Source organism: Grampus griseus (genome assembly GCF_964374135.1).
Source record: "Grampus griseus genome assembly, chromosome: 3".
Taxonomy (NCBI): Eukaryota; Metazoa; Chordata; class Mammalia; order Artiodactyla; family Delphinidae; genus Grampus; species Grampus griseus.
Window position 1 is genome coordinate 48717222 of NC_139019.1, and position 23546 is coordinate 48740767.

The 23546-nt window shown below is 39.2% G+C and overlaps 1 protein-coding gene across 2 annotated transcripts in view; it reads left to right on the plus strand.

The window, feature by feature from the left end:
* Positions 1-2970: 2970 nt before the first annotated feature.
* The window catches only part of KIF2A (kinesin family member 2A), a 67321-nt gene continuing 46745 nt past the window's right edge, over positions 2971-23546 (plus strand). For both annotated transcript variants that reach the window (XM_082651172.1, XM_082651173.1), the window contains exon 1: positions 2971-3093. In XM_082651172.1, the coding sequence (XP_082507298.1) occupies positions 3030-3093 (64 nt within the window). In that variant the 5' untranslated portion in view covers positions 2971-3029. The remainder of the gene's footprint in view (positions 3094-23546) is intronic.

The following is a 23546-nucleotide window of genomic DNA, read 5'->3' on the forward strand; positions in this document are numbered from 1 at the left end:
AAGAGAAATCCAACAGAGAAGAAAAGAGCAAATATTCAGAGCGGGTAAAATTGGGATTTATATCTCCCAGGTGTTTTTAATGTATTTGTTTAAGGACTAAAATATATTACAATAAAATTACACCAGTTTAATTAGAATTAAAATTTAAGTAAATTTAATGGGAATTGGAAACACTGACAACCGAAAAGTCTCCAAAACAGCACAGGACAGAAAGGAGACAACAAAGTCGAAGAGTTTCTGTCAACTGCATCCATTTTCTTCATTTGATCCTAGATCCACAAACTTTGTGTAATTGAGAATAGATGCAAACACTGAATGGAAAACTTCAAGTAAGAAGATGTAGACACGTATGTATAATTTGAGCTAGAACTGGAGCCAAGTCATGCCTCTGCTCTTCCCCAGAGAAGCAGGTAACTGGTTAAGGTGAGTGTTGGCTTCTGCTTCAAATCCTGCTCACTGGCTTAACAGCCTCTTCCTTGGAATAATCTCTTAACGTTTATGTACTAATGACCCCAAAGTAGAGAAAAAATTTTTTTAATCTAGGCCTTATAAAGAGATTGGCTTGGCTCGATGACAATAACTATGATTTTTTTGAAATGGTTTATCAACTCAGGATAGGGTAGGACAACAGCAGCCACTATTAATAGGATATGACTTGATGGAAATTATCCTTAAGCAAGATTATTCTGTCAGTTAAGTTAGGATGGACTCGAGTGGGTAAAAGAATATAGACAGGTCTGTAAAGCTCTTGCTATCCTCTCAAGTGTGAGGTGATGAGGGCCAGAGGCAAATTGCAAAGTGTGTTTAATTTTACATCATTGGATATAAAATTTGAATTAATGATTTGAAGATTACAGTAGAGTACTAGGTTATTTTTTGTAGGGTGGTTTACTTTGTTTTTTAACTTGATTATAAATACAAAGTACTATCACATTTTATTTCACTTGACCCTCATGAAAACTTCCCACAGGGTGCAAAGTATGTGTAAGCAACCGTGATAAAACATAATATTTTATGAAGCAATTTTAAATTTAATAGGTGTATAGCTTGATTTCTTTGTATTCTTTAAAGAATTTGCAAGCAAATAGATGCTGTATACCTCAGTCATCGAGACATCAGGGAATGAGTTCTACTAGACAGAAGCTCAAAGAGTTCAGATAAAACTCTCAAGATTATTAAAAAAAAAAAACCCTGAATCTTGATTTGGTCAAATCTTATTTTGAAACAGAGGTCCTGAATTGAGATTTACAGTAATGTCATTTCTGGAATGTAAAAGCCGGTTATTTTCTAACTTGTCTACCCAGTGTTTTTTTTTTTGTTTTGTTTTGTTTTGTTTTGTTTTTGTGGTACGCGGGCCTCTCACTGTTGTGGCCTCTCCCCTTGCAGAGCACAGGCTCCGGACGCACAAGCTCAGCGGCCATGGCTCAGGGGCCCAGCCGCTCCGCGGCATATGGGATCTTCCCAGACCGGGGCACGAACCCGTGTCCCCTGCATCGACAGGCGGACTCTCAACCACTGCGCCACCAGGGAATCCCTACCCAGTGTTTTTTTCATAGACATTATTTTTACTTTAGATTGGATCTAAGAAACTTTCTTCTTTTGACAACTATGCCTTTAATATATTCAAGTTACAAACGTAGTCTGAATCTTTCAACAATTCTTTTAGGATCTATTTGACTTGATTACTTATATTAGGTTGAAAACTCTAGCCATTTGCATATATCCACACACGCACTTAACAAACATGTATCCAGTTTCCAATTTTTAAATTTTAAAACTGTTTTTAGTTAATATTACAGGGAGATTAACAATGACTAGAGAAAGCAGAGCACGATAAGTGTGTTTCCTCCATATCAAGTCCTAATACTAGAAGCAAAAGTCACACGTTTGGAGGTTTGTTTTACACAGTCCTGTAAACATAGTTTCTATGGTCCCTGTCCACATGGCCTTCCTGCTCTGCCAGGATGAAGAATCCCGCTCTCCACATGCTGATGTGGTCAGACTAATCAAGTGACTGCAGGAAAGACACCTTCCTTAGTCAACCTTGTGTCTGCCCTCTGTCCTTGAATCATAGTTACTGGTTTTATGGTCCAGTGCAAATAGTCTTGAACCCTACAGCAGAGACAAGACACCAGCATCGGATGCATCATAAACCGAGCAGTCAAGCCCCCCTCCCCGCCCCCATACCACAGGGTTTCTTTTTGAGTGGTGATGAGCTAAGTCAAAGCCATGAAAAGAGGACCTTCATTCTGACCTAGGGTGGGTGACTCCTCAAAGGTGTTTCTTCTTTTCTTCCACAACTGGATGGGAAACCTTGGGACGGTTACTTGGACAGGCCACCTCTAAGTAGCAACAGAGGTGACACTCTCAGATGAAACACTGAACCCATGCTGTCAATGGCCGACCCCTAAATTCATCCCTCAGCCACGCGCTCCAGCCGGAACGCCCGGAAACCACAGGGTCCTTAATCCATTCCAGCAAGAGCGCCAATTTTTGGGTGCCAGAGAGGCCGGATGGCACCGGGGCGCGGGTTCCTGCCTCTTCCAGGCCGCACGCCGAAATCAACCGAGACGCAGGCTCGCTGCGACCCGTAGAGCCAGCGTTCCGCTCCCTCTGCCGACCTCACTGCGGGCGGGGCCCCCTCGAGGCAGCGGGGAAAGGCAGGCAGACGAGGAAGAGACGCGGGAGGAGCGCTCTGCGCAGGCGCGCGGCGCCCCGCCTCCCCAGCGTCTGCTCCAGGGCGGGCGGCGCGGGCCCTCCCACTTTCGCCCGCGCCGCCTCACGGCCCCGGCCCTCGCTTCACCCCGACGCCCCGGCGTGCGCGTCCTCCCGCCGGCCTGCAGGCCCGGGGCCTCCGCCTGCCAGCCCGCCGCTGCTCTTCGCGGCCCCGGCTCGCGTTCACGCTGTCGCCCGGGCCGGCGCGGCCGCGGGCAACCGCTCCCCCTCCCACACCTACCCCGTCCCCTCCCCGCCTTTTCCGCCCTCGCGTCCCCCTCCCTCGGCCAGCCGCCGCTGCTCCAGATGAGGTGATGGCAACGGCCAACTTCGGCAAGATCCAGATCGGGATTTACGTGGAGATCAAGCGGAGCGATGGTGAGTCTCGCCGCCGCCCCTGCCGCCCGGGCCCCGCATTCGGGCGTGCACGGAGGAGACGCGGGCGCCGGCTGCCTCATTGATTACTCCGCCGCGCAGTGGGGGCGGGAAGGCGGCGGCGGCGGCGCTTTTGTGTGTGGCGTGTGTGCGAGTGAGGCCAGCTTGGGGTCCGCCCCGGGTGCCGCTGCAGTGCCGGGGCGGGGAGGGGCCCTTCGGGGGGCTGGGCCGGGGGAGGCCGGCGGGGAAGGGCCCGGGTGTAGCGGGCTGCGTCTCTGGGGGCGTCGGGCGGGCGCGCTGGCGGGTCCCGGGCCGGGAGCCCTCGCTCCTCCCGCGATCTCCATCCTCCCCGGGGACGCCAGCCCGGAGGGTGGGGGCAGCGGGCTCCGTTAGGGTTGACCCAGCCTTGCGTCTCACCCCGGCCTTTTCATTTTCCGGCCTCATCTCTGCGGGGGTGGGGAGAGCGTGAAGACCAGAGATTTCAGTATTTAGGGAACCGACTGCTGGTTCCAGGCTGAGGTGGGGGAGAAAGGCCAACCCCGCTGGTTTAAAGTGTCTGGCTGTCACGTTTCTTCGTCAGTCGTTTCTCGAGCATGCCTCTTTCTTTTTTGCTAGTCCCTTCCTTGGAAGAAGGATGCGGAGCTTGTCGTGCTCAGGCATGAATAAGGGTGCGGGTATAAATGGGGAGAAGTATTCGATAAGCTTCTCAAAGGTGATGAGGCTGAAAGGGAAGGAGCGGGATGAACCTAGTCAGTGCGAGGCACTACTGGGAGGGTGGGGCTGGGGGACCGTCTGTTGATATTTTCACACCCTCCGGAGAGGTTACCTAGAGGAAAGTGTAAGACGAGGCACGGGCTTAATTAAAAAAGCCTAGAAAGCCCTAGGCTTCTGTATCTTTCTGTAGGTTTCTCTTGGGGAAAATGTTTTATGTCACTAGCCAGCCAGGCTTGGAAATAATTTATATTGTAAAGGAGAAACCGCATGGAGGGGGATAAATTATTTTCTTTCAATCCACGCATTGAAGAAAGTAGAGGTGTGTAATATCGAGAGGTGTGCGGTGTTCCTTATACCTTACCTTTAATTTGTGGCTTATTATCATTTAGCCTAGTCGGTGGTAACTGTCGCTGGTACATCCACACCCTCTTGGTTTCTACCAGGTTTGACCAAGTTATGTGAAGCTGAGATTGACTTTCATGTTAGCTATGTGATGTATTGGAAGACCTTGTATAGCTGATGATTTTTTCCCCTTCGTTATATTTGACATAATTTGTGTTAACAACTGGAAGCATTATTATCCTGTATGTGAAAAGATGAATTATACCACTTAGAGCTTTAGAAGTTACCAGCAACACTAGTGGGGAAGAGATGTCTCTTTTACTTGGGTTCGGGTTACTTTATATTTTCTCTTCAAATAACTTTTCTTAAGCAGTGCTGTTAACTGCAGTTTCTTTTTGAGGTAAATGCACGTTCACCGTATACTAGCAAAAGTAGGGTTTATATGTTATTTTAAATTTGGGGGAAGGGCATAAAAATGTGTAAGTTCTTTACATTCTAAGCCTTTAACTATGATTATAGGTGTTACTGTAGAATCTATCAGAAGTATGATGATATTTTAAAGGTTTGGATAATTTTATATTTTCTGGGGTAACACCTTTTTATTTAAATGTATCGGACTGGAAACAATTTTGGTTTGGGTGGGTGGTTCTAGGTTAGAGGCTTTTAATACTCTTTCTGCCTTAACCTTCTGCCTGTACTAGAAACCCAGACATTTAAGAGCTTTGTGTTCTTACATAAGTGCAAGTAACCTAAAATCACATTTCAAAGCAGTTTGTCCTTGAGAAATAATGGAAATCATTACAATGTATATCATCTCAACTTATAGTACATATTTATGCTCCTCAGATGCATGGTAGAGTTGAAGGTAACAGATAAGCAGAGAGCTTGAAAAGAAGGGAATGATCATTTGCATTGGGTGGTGGTGTTTCACAGTAGAAATTGATGTCTGGGAGACGCCCCCCCCAAGCTTTCCCTTTTTCACTTTAAAGAAGCTGTTTTGTTTCTTCCCATTTCTATAGCGTAAGTGTTTTAGATAAAACAGTAGTGGTCATTGTAACAGAAATAAACTTTGTAGTTGGTTGAGCATGAATGTAATGCCTGAGACAGTGGAAACCACAGGATGAAGAAGGGCTGCTAGACTGCTGTTAACTGGTGACTTGATGTTTTTCTGCATGCTTGCTAATGGTGATCCTTGTCCTTGTTTCCGAGCATGCTTCTCCCATCCGTCATGTTATATTAAAAAATATATATTCCCAGGTAACTAAAGTAGACTTGTTACTCTCTTTCAATACCCTGCTCAAAACTAATCCCTGCTAAGTCTTCATTGATTACTAAAGCTGGATGGCCAGTCAGCCACTGAATTCCTAAGTCATTAGGAGACTCGTGAGACAGCATATTTCCTTAAGAATTAATATTTGGGTACATTTTTCTTAATATTATATTTTCAAACTGACCAGACAAGGGGTAGTGTGGAGAACACAATTGAGGGATGGCAGCCTCCCTGTGCCCACTTCAACCAGAGCCAGAGCATTAAGGAATTTTAAATTCCCTGAATTCATCTGCGTATCCAATCATGTTCCTAGCTGAGTTCCTTGTATTTAGTTTTTGAGCAAATCATTCATTATTGGATTTTGGTTTTCGAACATTATTTTAATTAACCATTAAGATGAAGTCTTATCTGGAAGGGAGACCCTTGCCTCTGTGGTCATCCTGTGAGCCACTTCCCTCTCTACCCCCCATGCCCACCACACCTCCTACAGGCCTCTTATTCAAGACTCCCAGAGTTGATTGAAACTGAGTGATCTGTGAAAGCTTGCTGACTTTTTTGGTATTCTAAGATTAGAAGTGACAGAGGTTAGGCTTGGACTCCTCAGATTATCCCTAGCCACAGGAGATAACCTGGTGTGAAATTGGACTGGTTTCTGGAAATGAACACTCATGTTTATTTTCTTGCATGTGTCTTCCTATTATCTTTCTGATTCAGTTTCTTTTTGGAATCTAATGACCCTGAAAACTGCAGTCTTAACTGTTGTGTAACTAGGTAGTTTTCACTGGGAGATGCCCCCCCCCCAAAAAAACACAACAAAACACCATGCACTGTTAAAACATTCCTTATTCGTTCTACAGTAGCTGTGACTATTGTTTGGGGGCTGGGGGAGTGACGAGATATGTTTTGCATATTTCGAAGCTGCAGCTATGATGGGATTGTTCTTTGGGGTCTCTTAGTTGCAGGATTGATAAATGTGATCTGAAGAGAATCATACACTATTTCAACCAGACAGATCCTTGGAGATGATCTAGTTCTCATTCTTATAGATGTGGAAACTGAGTCCCAAGTCACTATAAGTGACCTGTCTAGATTCATACACCTTCATACAGTGGCAGCCAGGAACCTGGCTTACATAGCATAGAAACCATACTATCAAGAACTGTGACAGTAGAGGAAGAATTCTCTATTATTTGGGAACCATATCCAGCTTTCTACAGCCCAGTCAAGACGTGGGAAATTGCGTCTCACTCACGGGAAAGCCACTAGAGAGCAGTATTATAGAGCCCAATTGTAATGATCCAGTAAAAACTGTTATGGTATGTTTACTAGAAGGTCACAAAACTCAGAATTGTGGGAGAAAAAATATTCCTGTGTCTTAATTAAATGCTGAAAAGAGTGCTTTAATTGAGCATCTGAAATCCAGAGGAAAGTGAAGATTTCAAAGGACCCATCAGGAGTCTTTGAGTTTGGGGCAGGCAATCTTTAGAAAAGATTTCAATGACTTAATTCTCTACGTACTTTGCCACATATATTCTTCTGCTAGTTCATCTTTACATGTCGTTATATAGGCTTTTGGAGAACAGACTGAATTTAGGTAATAAAAATGAACCACATAGCAATATAGTTCCTTTTGGTACAGTTATGTGATTTTGATTATGAAGTGGGTAGAATGGAGGAAATTGTGGACTAGTGATTTCTTTTTACATGGTGATTAGCATGATGGTGGTTCCATATATATATATATATATATATATATATATATTTTAGGTCTTCATAGTTTTCCAAATAGGTTATCTAATTGGATCCTCACAGAAACTCTGTGAGGTAAGTAGGGTAGGTGGTGGCAGATTCATTGTTTTATAGGTGAAGAATCTGAGGTTGGATTACTTGCAAGATCACATGGTTAATAAGAGGCATAGCCTGGACCAAAACCGAAGTCCTTTTACTCCTAGCTCTCTTCAAATGCTGGCACATGTTTGCTGATGATGGTATGAAGTTGATCACTTTGTGTACTTTGATTTTCTTTGTTTTTCTTTTTTGAGATATGAAAGCCCCTTTTGCTCAGATAACCTACAATTAATAATGTTGCTTAAATTTGCCCTATTGGTAAGATCAAATTGATGTCTGATATTTTATTAACTATAAGCATTAAGATTCAGCAATCTAAGGCTTTAAAGTCCTTTCCAATAGTCAATCACTTGTTGCTTCCAGAACTACCACAGAAAGAAATCTATATTCATTGCCTAGTCACTTGATTCTTATGACAGAAATTTTGGAACTGTGGGGAAAGGCACGTTAACAAGGTTAACTTGTTTGTGTGTCAAAAATCTAGAGAAAATAGCAAAGAGCCAGTTAAGCTTGTGTCCCTTCAAATAGGGAAGGAGGCACAAGTGTGGAAAATCCAGAAAAAGATTCCTTGAGAGATCATCCAGACCCATTCTTTCTAGTCACAAGTATACTTGTCGTTAATATTACATTAATTTTTTGCAAGGCTTAATTTTTGGAATTAACCACCAACTTTGCTTTTAACACTTCTATCCTGTAACCTAAAATAATCTTTTAAGGTGTTTATTTGTTTTGATATTGTAGTTTTGAGCTTGAGAATAGATAAAACTTTTAAGCCCTGAGTAAAACCAATTTTCGCTCTTCTGGTCCAATTGTGGAGCAATTGTGGGAAGGTTGCTCTTCTATCACACAATAGCTCTTTTAATTAAAGTAGTACTAATGGTATTGTAGTTCCTAAGTGAAAATAGACATTACAACCTCACCATATTAAATATTTAAGTGCTTGATTACACATAGTGGATATTGTGCCATGTACGAGAACTAAATACAAGTCATGGTGATTGGGATTTGTCTAGTGAAAACTTATGCAAAATGAAATGGAGTATCATTTCACTGTTGGTTTAACTTTTTGCTTCTATCTCCCAAGAGTAAAATGAGGGGAGAGGTGTCCCTTTTAAAAGTTGTGCTTCTAAATCTAGTCCTGGGCTTTCCCATTTTGGGTACTGCTTGTTTTTCTCACCACCTACCTACTGCAATCAAGCTTGTAGTTCAAATGGGCATTTATTAGGGTGTGAGAGTATTTTGGTGTATAGACCTTACGTGATTATGTCATATCACAAAATAATGTGATCTTATAATTCTCTGTTTTCTTATTACAGAGTTAATTAAGTATACTTTTGTTAACAGTCTGTTAAATATAGGTCATTCTGATGCATGTTGGAGATAAAAAAAAGAATAAGATACACATACTTCCTGCCCTCAGAAACAAATGATTGATAACATAGTGTGATTAGTATTGATAGAACTATGCCATTCTGTGTGTACATCATTACCACTTACCTTTTTAGGTTTAGACTTTTTAGACTCTTGAAGTTATGAGTCTGCTGGATGGAAAATACATGTCATACATGCTGTCCTTTTCACCTCCTCTTCCCATGACCAATATCCATTATCTCTCGTGGCATGCTTTCCTGATAAACACATATATTCAGTCTCAGAATTCTTCTTAAAAGACAGCACCACCAGTCCTGGTAGCCCTTGTCAGTCAATCGAAATTGGCATTATTTGTCATTACTGGCCTATTTTCTGTTCTCTAATACTCATTTGAGTTTTGACTTTATAACTTTTAACCTTTGTTTTGATACTTAAAAGAATAAGGTTTATTCCATTTTAAATTTCTGGCAGAACAGTCTCTGGCAGCAGATTCCTCTCTAGATATCCTGTGTTGGGGTGCTTGTAAACGCAGGGACCAAGGAAGCAGACAGAGCCAGCTGATGGTGCTTCTGTGTAATTTGGGAACAGCCTCTTCACACAGTGTGGCCAAGGGACTATGAGAATCAGGCACCTCCCTGGGCTATATTTTACTTACTTTCAAAGACTTTTTCTCCAGGTTTCTATTGGTTTTGGCATTAATTTTAACCAGATTTCACCTATATAATTTTTTTTAAAGGAAGGGTTGGATCAGGATGGGATACACTTCTGGTGAAATTTGTTGAGTGTCTACATTATGCAAAGAATGACCCCTTTGATTAGAACTCTTGGCCAAGAGGTATCTACTCAGCCTCATCCAGATAGCTTGTATCTTCCATACTGCCACTTGAGTTTTGTTTCTTTCTTAAAAAGTGAATCCAGGTGTTAATCTTGATACCTGAAGGGATTTAATATTTGTGCCCTTTATAAGTCAGTTGCTTTGCTAAATCCAGTATCTTGTTTGACTTTCATGACAACCCTATAATGTAGACAGTATCTTCCCATCTTACAAGAGAAACCCTGTGCTCAAGTGTATAAACTACTGTAAGTGTTTAAGCCTCATGAAGGAGAATTTTAGATATTTACAGTATATATATTGGTCAAGGCTATGTGGTAAGTGTATTTTTGGGATGTGGGATATGGATATATTTAGAGAACATATTGGATAAATGTTATGGGAGTTCTGTTTCTAGCCTGGGTAGGATTAGTGTAGTGGTTCACAGCCCTGACTGCTTATCAAAATCACCTGTGGGGCTTTGGAAACAAACAAACAAACATAAACAACTCCCCACCTATCACTACTGGTATCTGGGTCCTTTGCCTAGAGATTCTATTTTAATTGGTCTGATATGGAGCCAGGGCCTCAGTATTTTATTTTAAAACATCCCATACGCTGGTGAAACTTAACTTCACACACTGGTGATTTCAGTATGCACCCAGGGTTGTGATCCATTATTTTAGAAAAAGTAGCATCTCCTAACAGTAATCTGACAAAACCTCATGGCAAGTGAAGTTTTAATGATGGGAGGAAGATGACCAGTAGATTGCCTTGGGGGGAAGGAGGCATTCTAGGCCTGTGGCACAACATGTGAGCTGCAAATGGAGGGCTGTCAGGTAAAGGGCATTTAAAGCAGGCATACCAGAGGATGATAGATGAGGAAAGGTAGGAAGGAGGAGTAATCTGGGACACCTTATTAAAGACTTGGCAACGAAGGTAAGGTAAGGCATCTTGGAATTAATTTCTAGGACACTTGGAAACTACTGTAGGACTTAATCTCCTAAGAGCAGTAATAGGAGTTAGCTAGTGATTAGTGATAGATTAGAGGGAGAGTAGTACTGAAAATGAGAGCTAGCAAGGATAAGATTGCATTAGTCAAGGAGGGTAAACAGTGGTTAAGGAACAGATGAAATACAGAACACTGTAAAAAGAATTGGTGCTGTAGTCAATATATCACTTGTGCTGAATAAAGGGCAGATGTGTTGAAAGGAATGGACTTAACATTTGGGAAGGCTGAGTGTCGGTTATAAAATTTCTTCAATCTGTTTAATCAAGCTAATCCTATTCATGAATACAGCCTAGAGGACTGCAGAGCCAGTGTACAATGTGCTATCAAAGAGCATCCAACTCAAGACTGTTCATAGTTTTTGCTATTAGTATCTTAAAAATAAGTGAGTCTAAGGTATGAGTCACTTCCAATAAATGTTTATATGTAGATCAGGAATTTACTTAAGCTGTAACGCTTTGCCTACTTAAGAAGACTCAGTTATAGTATATTAGCCAAGACCCTCTCAGAACTCCTAGAAGAGATTGGGAAGGAAAAACAGTACTTAAAGGATCTGGCTTCCCGTCTTTAAGGGATGGAGTGTTTTGATTCTTAAAATGCAGCTGCTCTCCTTTACTTCTCCTTTGCTCTTATTTTTGGCCTATTTTTTTCTGCCCTGGCTTTTGCTTTCCCTTTTCATCCTCAAGGTTCTGAATGTCATTTCAGCATTTAGAATCTCTTAAGTACTATTTGCAATTTAGGGCTTAAAAATGGGTAAGCAAAGGATGAGTAGACAGAGCCCAGTGGATTTTTAGGGCAGTGAAATTATTCTTTATGATACTGTAATGGTGAATACATGTTGTAAATTTGTCAAAACTCAAAGGAGATACACCACCAAGAATGCACTGTAATGTAAAATATGTACTTTGAGTATTAATGACGTGTCAGTATAGGTTCATTGATTGTAATAAGTGTACCCCGTGTGGGATGTTGATAGTATGGGAGGCTGTGGCTATGTGGGGACAAGGGATATATGGGAAATTTCTGTACCTTCTGTCTAATTTTGACACAAACCTAAAACTGCTCTTTAAAAAAATCTACTTTTAAAAGGGAGGGAGGTACGCAAACTTCGGGCGTTAAAAGTCAGAGCTAGTCTCGAAATAATGGACCAACTAGTGACAAGAATTTGTAATATTTTAAGAATCAGGATCAACCCAGTAGGGTTGCAGTTAAGGTAAATTTTTGCTCTTCATTTTTGTTATGCTTAGTCTGTTGGCCAATATGAGATACTCAGGGTTTGCTGACAAAATTTTTAAATGAGCTGAAGTGCAATGAGAGGATTCAGATAAGCTTAGCAACTTTACCTCCATCTCTTTACTTTGGCCCATGGACATTTTGAGTTTATAGCTCAAATAGCATGAAAAATGTCCAAGCATTGTATTAGAAGCTTCATCCTTGAAATTGGTCAGGGTTTAATTTAAACAGGAGTTTACCTGTTCTAGTTAAACTATAGGTAATTCTTGATGTAAGATATGCATATGAAATCTAATTATGTCATCCTATGAAAAGTGAGTTGGGAATGCAAACAGCATTAAATTTTGCGGGGTGGGGAAGGTAGTTTTTTAAGCCTGTAGTTTACTATGGACTGCTAAAGAGAAATGGATATAGTGATTTATCTATATGGTTTTTAGGAAATTAGAACCAATTTGAGGCCCTAATTAATGAGGTAAGTCTTAGAATTTAGCCACAGACAGGTCTCTGATGAAATACTGCTATTGGTCAAAACTTGCTTATATTTCTACAGTGAAGAAATTGACTTGTCCAGGGTCATACATAAAGTAGCAAATATGAGATCAGAACATAGATTATCTGCCTCTAAAGTCCTGTACATTCTAATTCCTTTAGAGTTCTTTGTGTACTACGAATGTTCCAGGCATTGGAAGTCAGGTCATTAATTAAATACTTTCTTTTTTTCTATAGTATAGATTGCCTTCAGGTGTTTTTATTAATCATTTGCAGCATGACCATTATTATGAGTCCCTTCATCTGATGCCTTTGAGGGAATAGGTACAGGACTTTCCCCTAGAAAAGGCTACTTTGTCAGTTACAACGGAATATTAAATAGCTATTGTACTCAGTGCAAGTACTCTGGCTATATAATTTCTTTTGAAAAAAAAAGTTCTAGGGGGCTTCCCTGGTGGTGCAGTGGTTGGGAGTCTGCCTGCCGATGCAGGGGACACAGGTTCGTGCCCTGGTTCGGGAAGATCCCACATGCCGCGGAGCGACTGGGCCCGTGAGCCATGGCCGCTGAGCCTGCGCGTCCGGAGCCTGTACTCCACAATGGGAGAGGCCACAACAGTGAGAGGCCCGCGTACCGCAAAAAAAAAAAAAAAAAAAAAGTTCTAGGGACTTTCTTGGCGGTCCAGTGGTTAAGATGCTGTGCTTCCAGTGCAAGGGGCATGGGTTTGATCCCTGGTCGGGGGACTAACATCCTACATGCCGCGCGGCCAAAGAAAAAAAAGTTCTAGACTATTCGAGTCTGTCTGCATTGACTAAGTTTAGGTCCTCACTCCCAGATTTTCCAGAGTTTGGACAAGTACGTACGCTAGCATGTGAAAGAATGCTTCTTATTAGGTGAGCAACTTTATTGTCAGGAAAATACAATATTAGACCTACTTGCTAGGAGTCCACTGGTATTATTGATTAATTGGGGGGCCTGTCTAAGTTCAGTGATCTTTATTTTTATGAAACTGTTCTTTGAAATTGTTTTGGGATAATATGTGTGTTGCATTTTTACAAATTGTTTTCCAGTTATAGGTGATATTGAGAGTTGATTACGACATGGCCCTAGACGTTGGGATGTAGTTTTATTGAGTGATACACATCAGAAAGTCTACAAACAATAAATGCTGGAGAGGATGTGGAGAAAATGGAACCCTCCTACACTATTGGTGGGAATGTAAATTGGTGCAGCCACTATGGAAAACAGTATGGAGGTTCCTTAAAAACTAAAAATTAACACAACATTGTAAATCAACTGTACTTCATTTTAAAAAAAACAAAACGAAACTGAAAGTAGAGTTACCATATGACCCAGCAACCCCACTCCTGTGCCTATATCCAGAAAAGGCAAAAACTCTAATTTGATGCATCCCAGTGTTCATAGCAGCACTATTTACAATAGCCAAGACATGATCTAAATGTCCATAAACAGACGAATGGTTAAAGAAGGTGTGTGTGTGTGTGTGTACACACAATGGAATATTAATCAGCCATAAAAGAGAATGAAATATTGCCATTTGCAGCAACTTGGATGGATCTAGAAATTAACATACTGTGGAATTCCCTGGTGGTCCAGTGGTTGGGACTCAGTGCTTTCACTGTGGTGTCCTGGGTTCAATCCCTGGTTGGGAAACTAAGATCCCACAAACCATGTAGCACAGCTAAAAAAAGAAATTATCATACTAAGTGAAGTAAGTCAGGCAGAGAAAGACAAATATTATATGATATCACTTATATGTGGAATCTAAAAACCAATACAAATGAACTTATTTACAGACTCACAGACATAGAAAAAACTTATGGTTACCACAGGGGAAGGTAGGGGGAGGATAAATTAGGTGTATAGGATTAACAGAAACACATCACTATATATAAAATAGGTAAACAACAAGGATTTACTGTATAGCACAACGAACTATATTCAGTGTCTTGTAATAAGCTATGATGGAAAAGAATCTGAAAAAGAATATATATGTATGTATAATGGAATCACTTTGCTGTATACCTGAAACTAGCACCATGTTGTAAATCACCTATAGTTCAGTTAACAAGAAAAGAAAAATTCTTGGTGTAAAACTAAAATGTCACTATGGTTTAAAAAAAAAGAGATACATTTCTTTTAACCTTACATGCTCTTTTGGGTTTAATTAAGAGCCATTTCTTAACTAAATTAAAATTAAATAAAACTTATTTTCCTCCTACCCCTCATACCTTTCCTTCTTAATCTATGCAGTTGCATCCTTATCTCTCCATTTTCTAAATGTTGGTGTTCTTCAGGGCTTGGTCCTAGCCCTGCAGTACTTCTTGCACAGTATTCTCTCTGGGTGAACTAAATGCTTCTCTTCACTTAAGGCTAGTTGAAGACACATACTGTTTGTATGTCTAATGTATTACTAATTATCTCCACTTGGATAGCTCATAAATACCTCAAATACAGCACGTCCAAAATTGAACCCATTCCCCATTCCCCAAATCTATTTCTTCAGTACCTCTCATTACTTTCATTCACCCTGTTACCCCAGTTAGAAACCCAGATGTCTTCCTTGACTCCTTGTTCTGTCTTGACCTCGTTTCCTATCATCAGGTTCTCTTCACTGCTCAAGTACCTCTTCAGTCCTTACATTTTTCCATCCCTCTACTATACTTTGGTCAGGCTAGCATTATGTCTCATCTGTATTGCTGCAACAAATTCCTAATAAATTCTTAAGGTCTCTCTACCTTTGGTTGGTTACTCTTTCAGAATAACCTTTCAAACATGATCACCTGCTTAAAACTTTCTGATAACTTCCTTTACCTCTCTTACCCTTTGGATAAAAAAACCCAGCTCTGTAACATAGGTTACTGTAGACCCTGAACAATCTGACTTTCCTCTCCAGTCTCATTTCTTGCCACTTACCTGAGGCACTCCAGACACTGAGCTCTTAGAACTTGTACCTAACCTGTCTAACTGCTGTTGCACTTTTTTGTGTCTGTTAAACACTTCATCCTTCTTTGATTCCTAGACCAGGATGGGTCCCCTGCTTTCTGTTCTCTGCGTCCCCTCTATTTACTCTGTCAGAACACTCATGGGACAGTATTATGTGTTTAATTGTCTCTGGTCAGACTCAAGTTTCATCATATCCCCAGTGCCTAGCAGAGGATCTCTGCACCCTTAATAAATTATCTGTTTGCTGAACCAGTGATTAAATGAATATGTAGCTGTGCTGTTCTTTCACCACTCTGTCTGTTCAAATTTTGACATTCTGGTAAAAATTGATTAGTGTTCATCCTCCAGGCATCAAGAGTATGACATAACAAAGTATGTGTCATTGCTTTTAACATATACTTTCTTTTTAAAATTTAATTACCTGTTTTGAATAGCAACGTGTGTAAATGTGTACCTTTTCCCTACAGACGGCATATTGTACACACTGGTGCGTCTTAATTTCATTTTCACTTAATAATAACAACAATATCTTGGAGAACCTTTGAGTACATAAATAACAGTCTCATTCTTTTTCTTTTTTTTAATTTTTATTTTATATTGGGAGTATAGTTGATTAACAATATTGTGTTAGTTTCAGGTGTACAGCAGAGTGTTTCAGTTATACATGTACATGTATTATTCTTTTTCAAATTCTTTCCCCATTTAGGTTATTACAGAATATTAAACAGAGTTCCTTGTACTATACAGTAGGTCCTTGTTGGTTATCTGTTTTAAGTATAGCAGTGTGTACATATCAATCCCAAACTCCCAATCTGTCCCTCCGCCCCTTCCTCCCTGGTAACCGTAAATTCGCTCTCTAAGTCTGTGAGTTTATTTCTGTTTTGTAAATAAGTTCATTTCTATCATTTTTTTAGATTCTGCATATAAACGATATCATATGATATTTGTCTTTATCTGACTTACTTCACTTATTCTTTTTCATAGCTGCATTTTATTAGTGATTATATATACCACAATTAAGATTATGCCCATTCTGTAGCTACTGTACAGCTAGTACTGTACTGAATAATCTTGAGCTTATGTCATTTTTTACATACATGATTACATCTGTAGGATGAAGTCCTAGAAGGAGAATTGCTGGGTCAGAGAATTGTACATTTTAAATTTTGATAGATCTTGCCAGTTTGCTTCCATAGAGAGTGTGTGAATTTACTGTCCTATCTGCAGAAGTGCCTGTTTCCTCATACACTTGTCCATACAGTGTACAAACATACGTTTTTGAGGTTTGTTAGCTTGGATTATGAAGTTCATACTGTGCCTATAGAATGTTTTTTTTTTTTGTTCTGAAGCTAAATGGCCCTTAAAAGATAACAGGTTTGGGGTTCCCTGGTGGCACAGTGGTTAAGAATCTGCCTGCCGGGCTTCCCTGGTGGCGCAGTGGTTGAGAGTCCGCCTGCAGATGCAGGGGACGCGGGTTCGTGCTCCGGTCTGGGAGGATCCCACATGCCGCGGAGCAGCTAGGCCCGTGAGCCATGGCCGCTGAGCCTGCGCGTCCAGAGCCTGTGCTCCGCAACGGGAGAGGCCACAACAGTGAGAGGCCCGCGTACCGCAAAAAAAAATAAGAAATCTGCCTGCCAGTGCAGGGGACACGGGTTCGAGCCCTGGTCCGGGAAGATCCTATGTGCTGCGGGGCAACTAAGCCCCTGCGCCACAGCTACTGAGGCTACTAGGGCCCACGTGCTGCAACTACTGAAGCCCTCGTGCCTAAAGCCCGTGCTCCGCAACAAAGAGAAGCCACCACATTGAGAAGCCCGTGCACTGCAGCGAAGAGGAGCCCCAGCTCGCCGCTGCTAGAGAAAGCCTGCATGCAGCAACGAAGACCCAACGCAGCCAAAAATAAATAAGTAAATTTATTAAAAAAAAAAAAAAGATAACAGGTTTAATTTTTAAAGTGTTTATGAGGTCTGGACATATAATGAAAAACATTCAAGTTCTAGTGTGTGATTATGAGAAGAAAGTGATTTTTTTAATTAAAAAATTTGAAAAATGGACATTATAGTTTTTAACCTAATAAACTTGAACAGCCTTACTAAATAATAGTTTAGATTGGGAGGTGAATTTAACTGAATACAGTTAAATAGTTTATGCTAATGAAGTACTTGCCTGTATTTCTATCAGTTTGTACTTAGTTAACTCCCTTAAGTAAATTGTCTCGCTATTGAGGGCAGAATCAATAAACTTAATCTCTATAGAGACAGAAAGTAGATTAGTGATTGCTTATGATTGTTAGTGTTTATTGGAGGAACGGGAGGGTAATAGCTCAAGGATAACAGGGTGTCTTTTTGAGGTGATTAAAATGTTATAAAATTGACTATGGTAATATTGTAAATATCTGAATATGCTAAAAACATTAAATTGTATGCTTTAAGTGATGAATTGTATGTTATGTGAATTATACCTCAATAAAGTTTTTTTTTTAAAACCTTTTCTTAGGTCAAAATGGTGAATTGTTACTTAAATTTGCATTATTACTGGTAAAGGTGAAGTTGTTTGTTTTTTTTTTTTGCAAATTGTAATCTCCTCTTTCTAAAATGGTTTTCTTGGGCTTGATTATATGAGTTCTCTTCTTTTTGAACTATTCTTCTTAATCTCCTAAATTCATGCTCCTATCAACTTCTTAAATGTTAATGTTTCCCAGAGTTCTGTCATTGATCATCTCCTATTTCCCTGTGTTCTTTTTAGTTACCTACTTTTGCAAAAAATTGAAGTGTAATTCACATATCGTAAAATTCATCCTTTTTAGGCAACAAAACAAAAGTAAACAAGTGGGACTACATCAAACTAAAAACCTTCTGCACAGCAAAAGAAACGATCAACAAAATGAAATGACAACCTACGGAATGGGAGAAAATATTTACAAACCATATATCTGATAAGGATTTAATATCCAAAATATTTAAAGAATTTAATAGCAAAAAAGAAATCTGTTTAAAAAATGAGCCAAGGATTTGAACAGACGTTTTCCTAAAGAAGACATCTGTATAGATGGCCAACAGGTACATGAAAAGATGTTCAGTATCACTAATTATTAGGGAAATGCAAATCAAAACTACAATGAGATATCACCTCACCTGTTAGCATGACTATTATCAAAAAGTCAAGAAATAAGTGTTGGTGAGGATGTAGAGAAAAGGAAACCCTCGTGTACTGTTGGTGGGAATGTAAATTGGTGTGGCCACTATGAAAACAGTATGGAGGTTCCTTAAAAAATTAAAAATAAAACTACCATATGATCTAGCAATTCTACTTCTGTGTATTTGTCTGAAGGAAACAAAATTCTATCTCGAAAAAAATATCTGTATCCCTATGTTCATTGCAACATTTTACAATAGCCAAGATATGGAATCAACTAAAGTGTCCATCAGTGGTTGGATGGATAAAGAAGATACAAGGTGTGTGTGTGTATATATACATAATACACAATGGAATATTACTCCACCGTAAAAAAAGAATGAAGTCTTGCCTTTTGCAACAACATGGATGGACCTTGAGGGCGCTATGCAAAGTGAAATAAGACAGTGAAAGACAAATACCATATAACTCACTTATATGTGAAATCTAAAAACAAAACAAAGCAAAAAACCAAACTTGGGTGCCTAAAACAGATTGGTAGTTGCTAGAAGTGGGAGGTGGTGGAGTATGAGGGGGTAGGTGAAATGGGAGAAGGGGATCAAAAGGTACAAACTTACAGTTACTCAATAAATGTCATAGGATATAATGTACAGCATGGTGACTGTAGTTAATAATACTGTATTGTATATTTGAAAGTTGCTAAGACTGTAGATTTAAAAGTTCTCATCACAAGAAAAAAAATTTGTAGCTGTGTGTGGTGGTGGATGTCAACTTATTGTGGTGATCATATCACAATATATACAGATCATTATGTTGTACACCTGAAACTAATATAGTGTTATATATCAATTATATCTCTGTAAAGAAAAGGAAAAAAATAAAATTCCAGATGAGGGGAAAAAATTCGCCTTTTTAAAGGGTACAATTCAGTGATTTTAAGTATATTCCCAAAGTTGTGTGACTATTATCACTGATCTCAGAACATTTGCATCGCTCCAAAAAGAAACCCATACCCATTAGCAGTCACTCTGCATTCCTCCTTCACTCCAGCCCCTAACATCTACTAATCAACTTTGCCTGTTCTGGACATTACATATAGGTGGAACCATACGATATGTTACCTTTAATGTCTAACTTCTTTCACTTAGCATAGTCTGTGCTCAGAGTTTATCCATGTTGTAGCATGTTTCAGTATTTTATTCTTTTCTGTGCCTGCGTAACAATCCATTTTACTTATTCATTCATCAGTTGATATTTGAGTCGTTTACAGTTTTCTTGCTATTGTGAGTAGCATTCACCTACAAATTTTTGTGTGGACATATGTTTTTTAGTTTCCTTGGGTGTATATATATATACCTAGGAGTGGAATTGCTGGGTCATGTAACTCTATGTTTAACATTTTGAGGAACTGTCATACTGTTTTCCATGGCTACACCATTTTACCCTCTAACCAATAATATGTGAGGGTTCCAGTTTCTCCACATCCTTGTCAAAACTTGTTACTGTCTTTTATTATAGCTATTCTCATGGGTGTGAATGTGCTTACTAGCCATTTGTATATCTTCCTTAGAGAAACGTCTCTTCAAATTCTTTGCCCATTTAAAAAATTAGGTTATTTATCTTTTTATTGTTGAGCTGTAAAAATTCTTTAAATATTCTGGAAACTGTTTTATATGCATTGCAGATATTTTCACCCATTGCATGGGTTGTCTTTTCTCTTTCTTGATTAGTATCCTTTGAAGCACAACAGTTTTTAATTTTGATGAAGTCCAATTTATCTTTCTTTTCGTTTGTTGCTCTGCTTTTGTTATATCTAAGAAACCATTGCCTAATTCAAAATGTGATCTACTTTTATGTCCTTTTACTTCTGTAGTCCTTTCCATGACCTATATCACCTAAAATATTTACATATGTTCTTCCTTGATCCTAACACCCATTCTTGACCTTTGAACATAGAGAGCAGATTATTTCAGCATTGTTAGCAAGTATACTGCAGTTTTTTGATAACAGGATTAATAAGGCTTTGGGATGTATTGGAATCCTAGTTGTGAAGTCATCTGTCTTTGTCACAAGAGTTGAAGGGTTCCTATTATATGTGTAGGTGTGCATATGTAGTATATGTCTGGGATTTAGAGGAACCATAGTAAGACAGCACAAAATCAAGCATAGAGAGCTACGTGGGAAGTAGAGTTTAAACTTGAATTATGGTAAAGATGATTTATTTTGGTTTGGTTTCTTTCATGATCATATCCTCAATATTATTTTAAAACAGATCAATGGCATGTAGTTCAGTTTATTAAGAACCCTTCCAGCTATACTAAATTGTCTGGGAAAAGAGGAAAATAAATTCATAAGAAGGTATTTCTTCTTAAAAAGAGAATGTAAAAACCCTGTAAAATTACATCTGCATACATACTGAAAAATATGGATGAATTGATATATCTGGGATTTGCTTCAAAGTAATACAGTCGTGGTGGGAGGAATGGCAATAAGATTGGCCATGTGTTAAAATTAATGAAACTAAATGAAGAGTATTTGGTATTTATAGTATGTTTGTAATTTTCATAATAGATTTAAAATTTTTAAATAAAAACTTTTTTAAATGCCCCCTCAAACCTAATCTTTCTGTTTAGTTTCAGATCCACCTTCTAGATATTACCACATGGATTTCCTGCTGGTATTTATAATTAAACTCATCAAAATGGAATCCATTGCCTTTATCTCCAGATTTCTGTGTTTTCTGTGTTCCTTATATTGGTTAATGGAAGCACCATATACCTGGTTTCCCAAGATAGAAACTTCAGACATTGCCAACTTCCCTAATTCCTTGAAGATTTTTGCTCCTGACTCACTGTTATTCTCTCCTACCCTATTCCTATCATATTTTTTGGTAATTGCATCATTCATATATAGATGATTTTCTAGTACCCTCTCCTCTCAGTTCTTTGAACTGCTTTTCTCCCTCCCTCCTTCACTCCCTCCCTCCTTCACTCCCTCCCTCCTTCACTCCCTCTCTCCTTCACTCCCTCCCTCCTTCACTCCCTCCCCCTTCCCCCCCTCCCTCCCTCCCTCCCTTCCTTCCTGCCAGTGATCTTACCCTTGGCCTTAATTAGCTCACTATATTCCTGACATCTTCATAATCTCAGTTTCAAGCATCCCAGTTTTCCGTCACCATTCTGTCTTTCCAGCATATTCCCTCTAGTATCCTGACTCCACTAATCTTTTAACTCCACCAGGATTTATAATCCTACTACTTTTTATTGTTCCTATCTTTCCCTCATGAACTCACTTTCTAATAAACCCTCCCTTTATATGTGTAACTTAAACTCCTTTGCCCCTTCTCTTGATCGGCAAAACCTTAGATCACTCCCTTCTACATTTTTTAAACCTCATTTCCCTTTCTAGGTTGTCTGAAAATGACTGGAGGGAAAAATCGTAATTATGCTTACTGGTCACAATTTAAATTCATGGCTCCTTTCCTTGAATGAGCAATCATATCTCTAGCCCATTCATTCTTTCCTAGCTGACTTTTGTCATAAAAGCCTTAGTGTTTATTTACTCACCCACACTCTCAGCAGATGACCTTGCTTCCCTTTTCCCCACTGAGAAATATAAGCAATCAGAAAAGAACTTTTACAACTTTTCTGTATCTAACCAAGTACCAGTATCCGCACCTGTAAATCTGCCTGCCTTACTTTGCCATGGATAAACTTTTTCTGTTCCCATTTTAGGCCAATTTCCTTTACTTGTTCACTAGATCCTATGCCTTTTCACCTGTCCAAAATTACTACTTCATCAGTTCTCTCTTTGTGCTGTATCAATATTTTCTTTTTTACTGAATTATTTCCATTGGCATATTGGAATGTTATTTCTCTCATCTGAAAAAGTGATAACTCTTAATCGCACTTTCACTTTTAGACATTGCTTTTATTATACTTGATCTGTTAACAGCATTTGACACAGTTGATTCATTCTCTCTTCCTTGAAATACCTTCTTCATTTGACTTTTAGGACTTTACTCTTTGGATTTTTCTTATTTTTCTCTGGCAAGTTCTTGATCTTCTTTGCTGGTATCTCATTAACTCCCTGACTCTATACATTGAAGACCAGGATGTCTACCCTCATTCTCTTGGTGATCACATCCACTCTCCTTGCCTTAAGTACTGTCTATATCAGTGTTTTTCAAACTTTTTTCATTATTGCCCTTCTCCAAAGAGCTGTTTTAAATTTTTTCCCCTAATCACACTGCCCCATGAAACTTTGATACTACATATACTCTGTATTTGTTTATGTGTTATGTGCTTCTATGACTCTACTTTTCTTTGTATACCTTTTGCTCTAGCCACACTGAATTTGCTATTTCACATTTTACCTTAGTGGTAAAAGGGTTTAAAGGAGTGATTATCTGTTCTCTTAATCCACACTGGCCAGGCATTAAAAGTAGAAATTTCTCTGGGTTAGAGCCACTGCCATCATAGGTTTCCATAGTAGAGTGGAGCAGAGATTGGTTGTGATGACAGATTCCTGGGAGAAGTAGTGACATTGCAATCATGGACTGAGATTTTGGCACAGGACGGGGAATGTGCCCTGTTTATCTTTGTATTCCTACTTCCTGATTATGTCCTCTACTATTTGAAAGAGGACATATTAGTCTGCATAGGCTGCTATAACAAATAATGTTATAATGCTTTATAATGTTATAATGTTAAATAATGTTATAATGTTTTTGGCAGCTTTCTGAGTTATGTTTAAATTTTGTTAATAAATATATGCACAGATCTACATTACCTGGGTTACTGCTGTTGGAAATGGTTGAAAAACATTCCAAAATACCCCTAGCTCTTGTTAGGATGTATTTAAGCATAACAGAAGATGATATGTACATGTAGATATAAAAAGTTCACAGAATAATGCAGCTATATTGGTATGGAATTCCCTTTTGAGTAAATAGGAATTTAAGCCAGAGAGCAATTAGATAGCATTGCTCAATATATGCAGCAGGTTTCTGTGAAAAGTAGTTCTTCAAAACATTGGATTAGTGCTTGCTTCTGGAGCATGTATCCTAAAAGACTTTGGACTGTCAGCAACATGTTATTTTAACACCACCACTATAAAACTTTGCAAATCTTTTATCGTTAAACAGATGAATAAAGGTGTATTTGGGATATTGTGTCACCTAGGAGAATGATCTTTTAATTAAAATGTATTGAGATTTATTTAGTTATTAAACTTTAGTTAATAAACTTAATGAAGTTTTTTTAAGTGCTGTTTT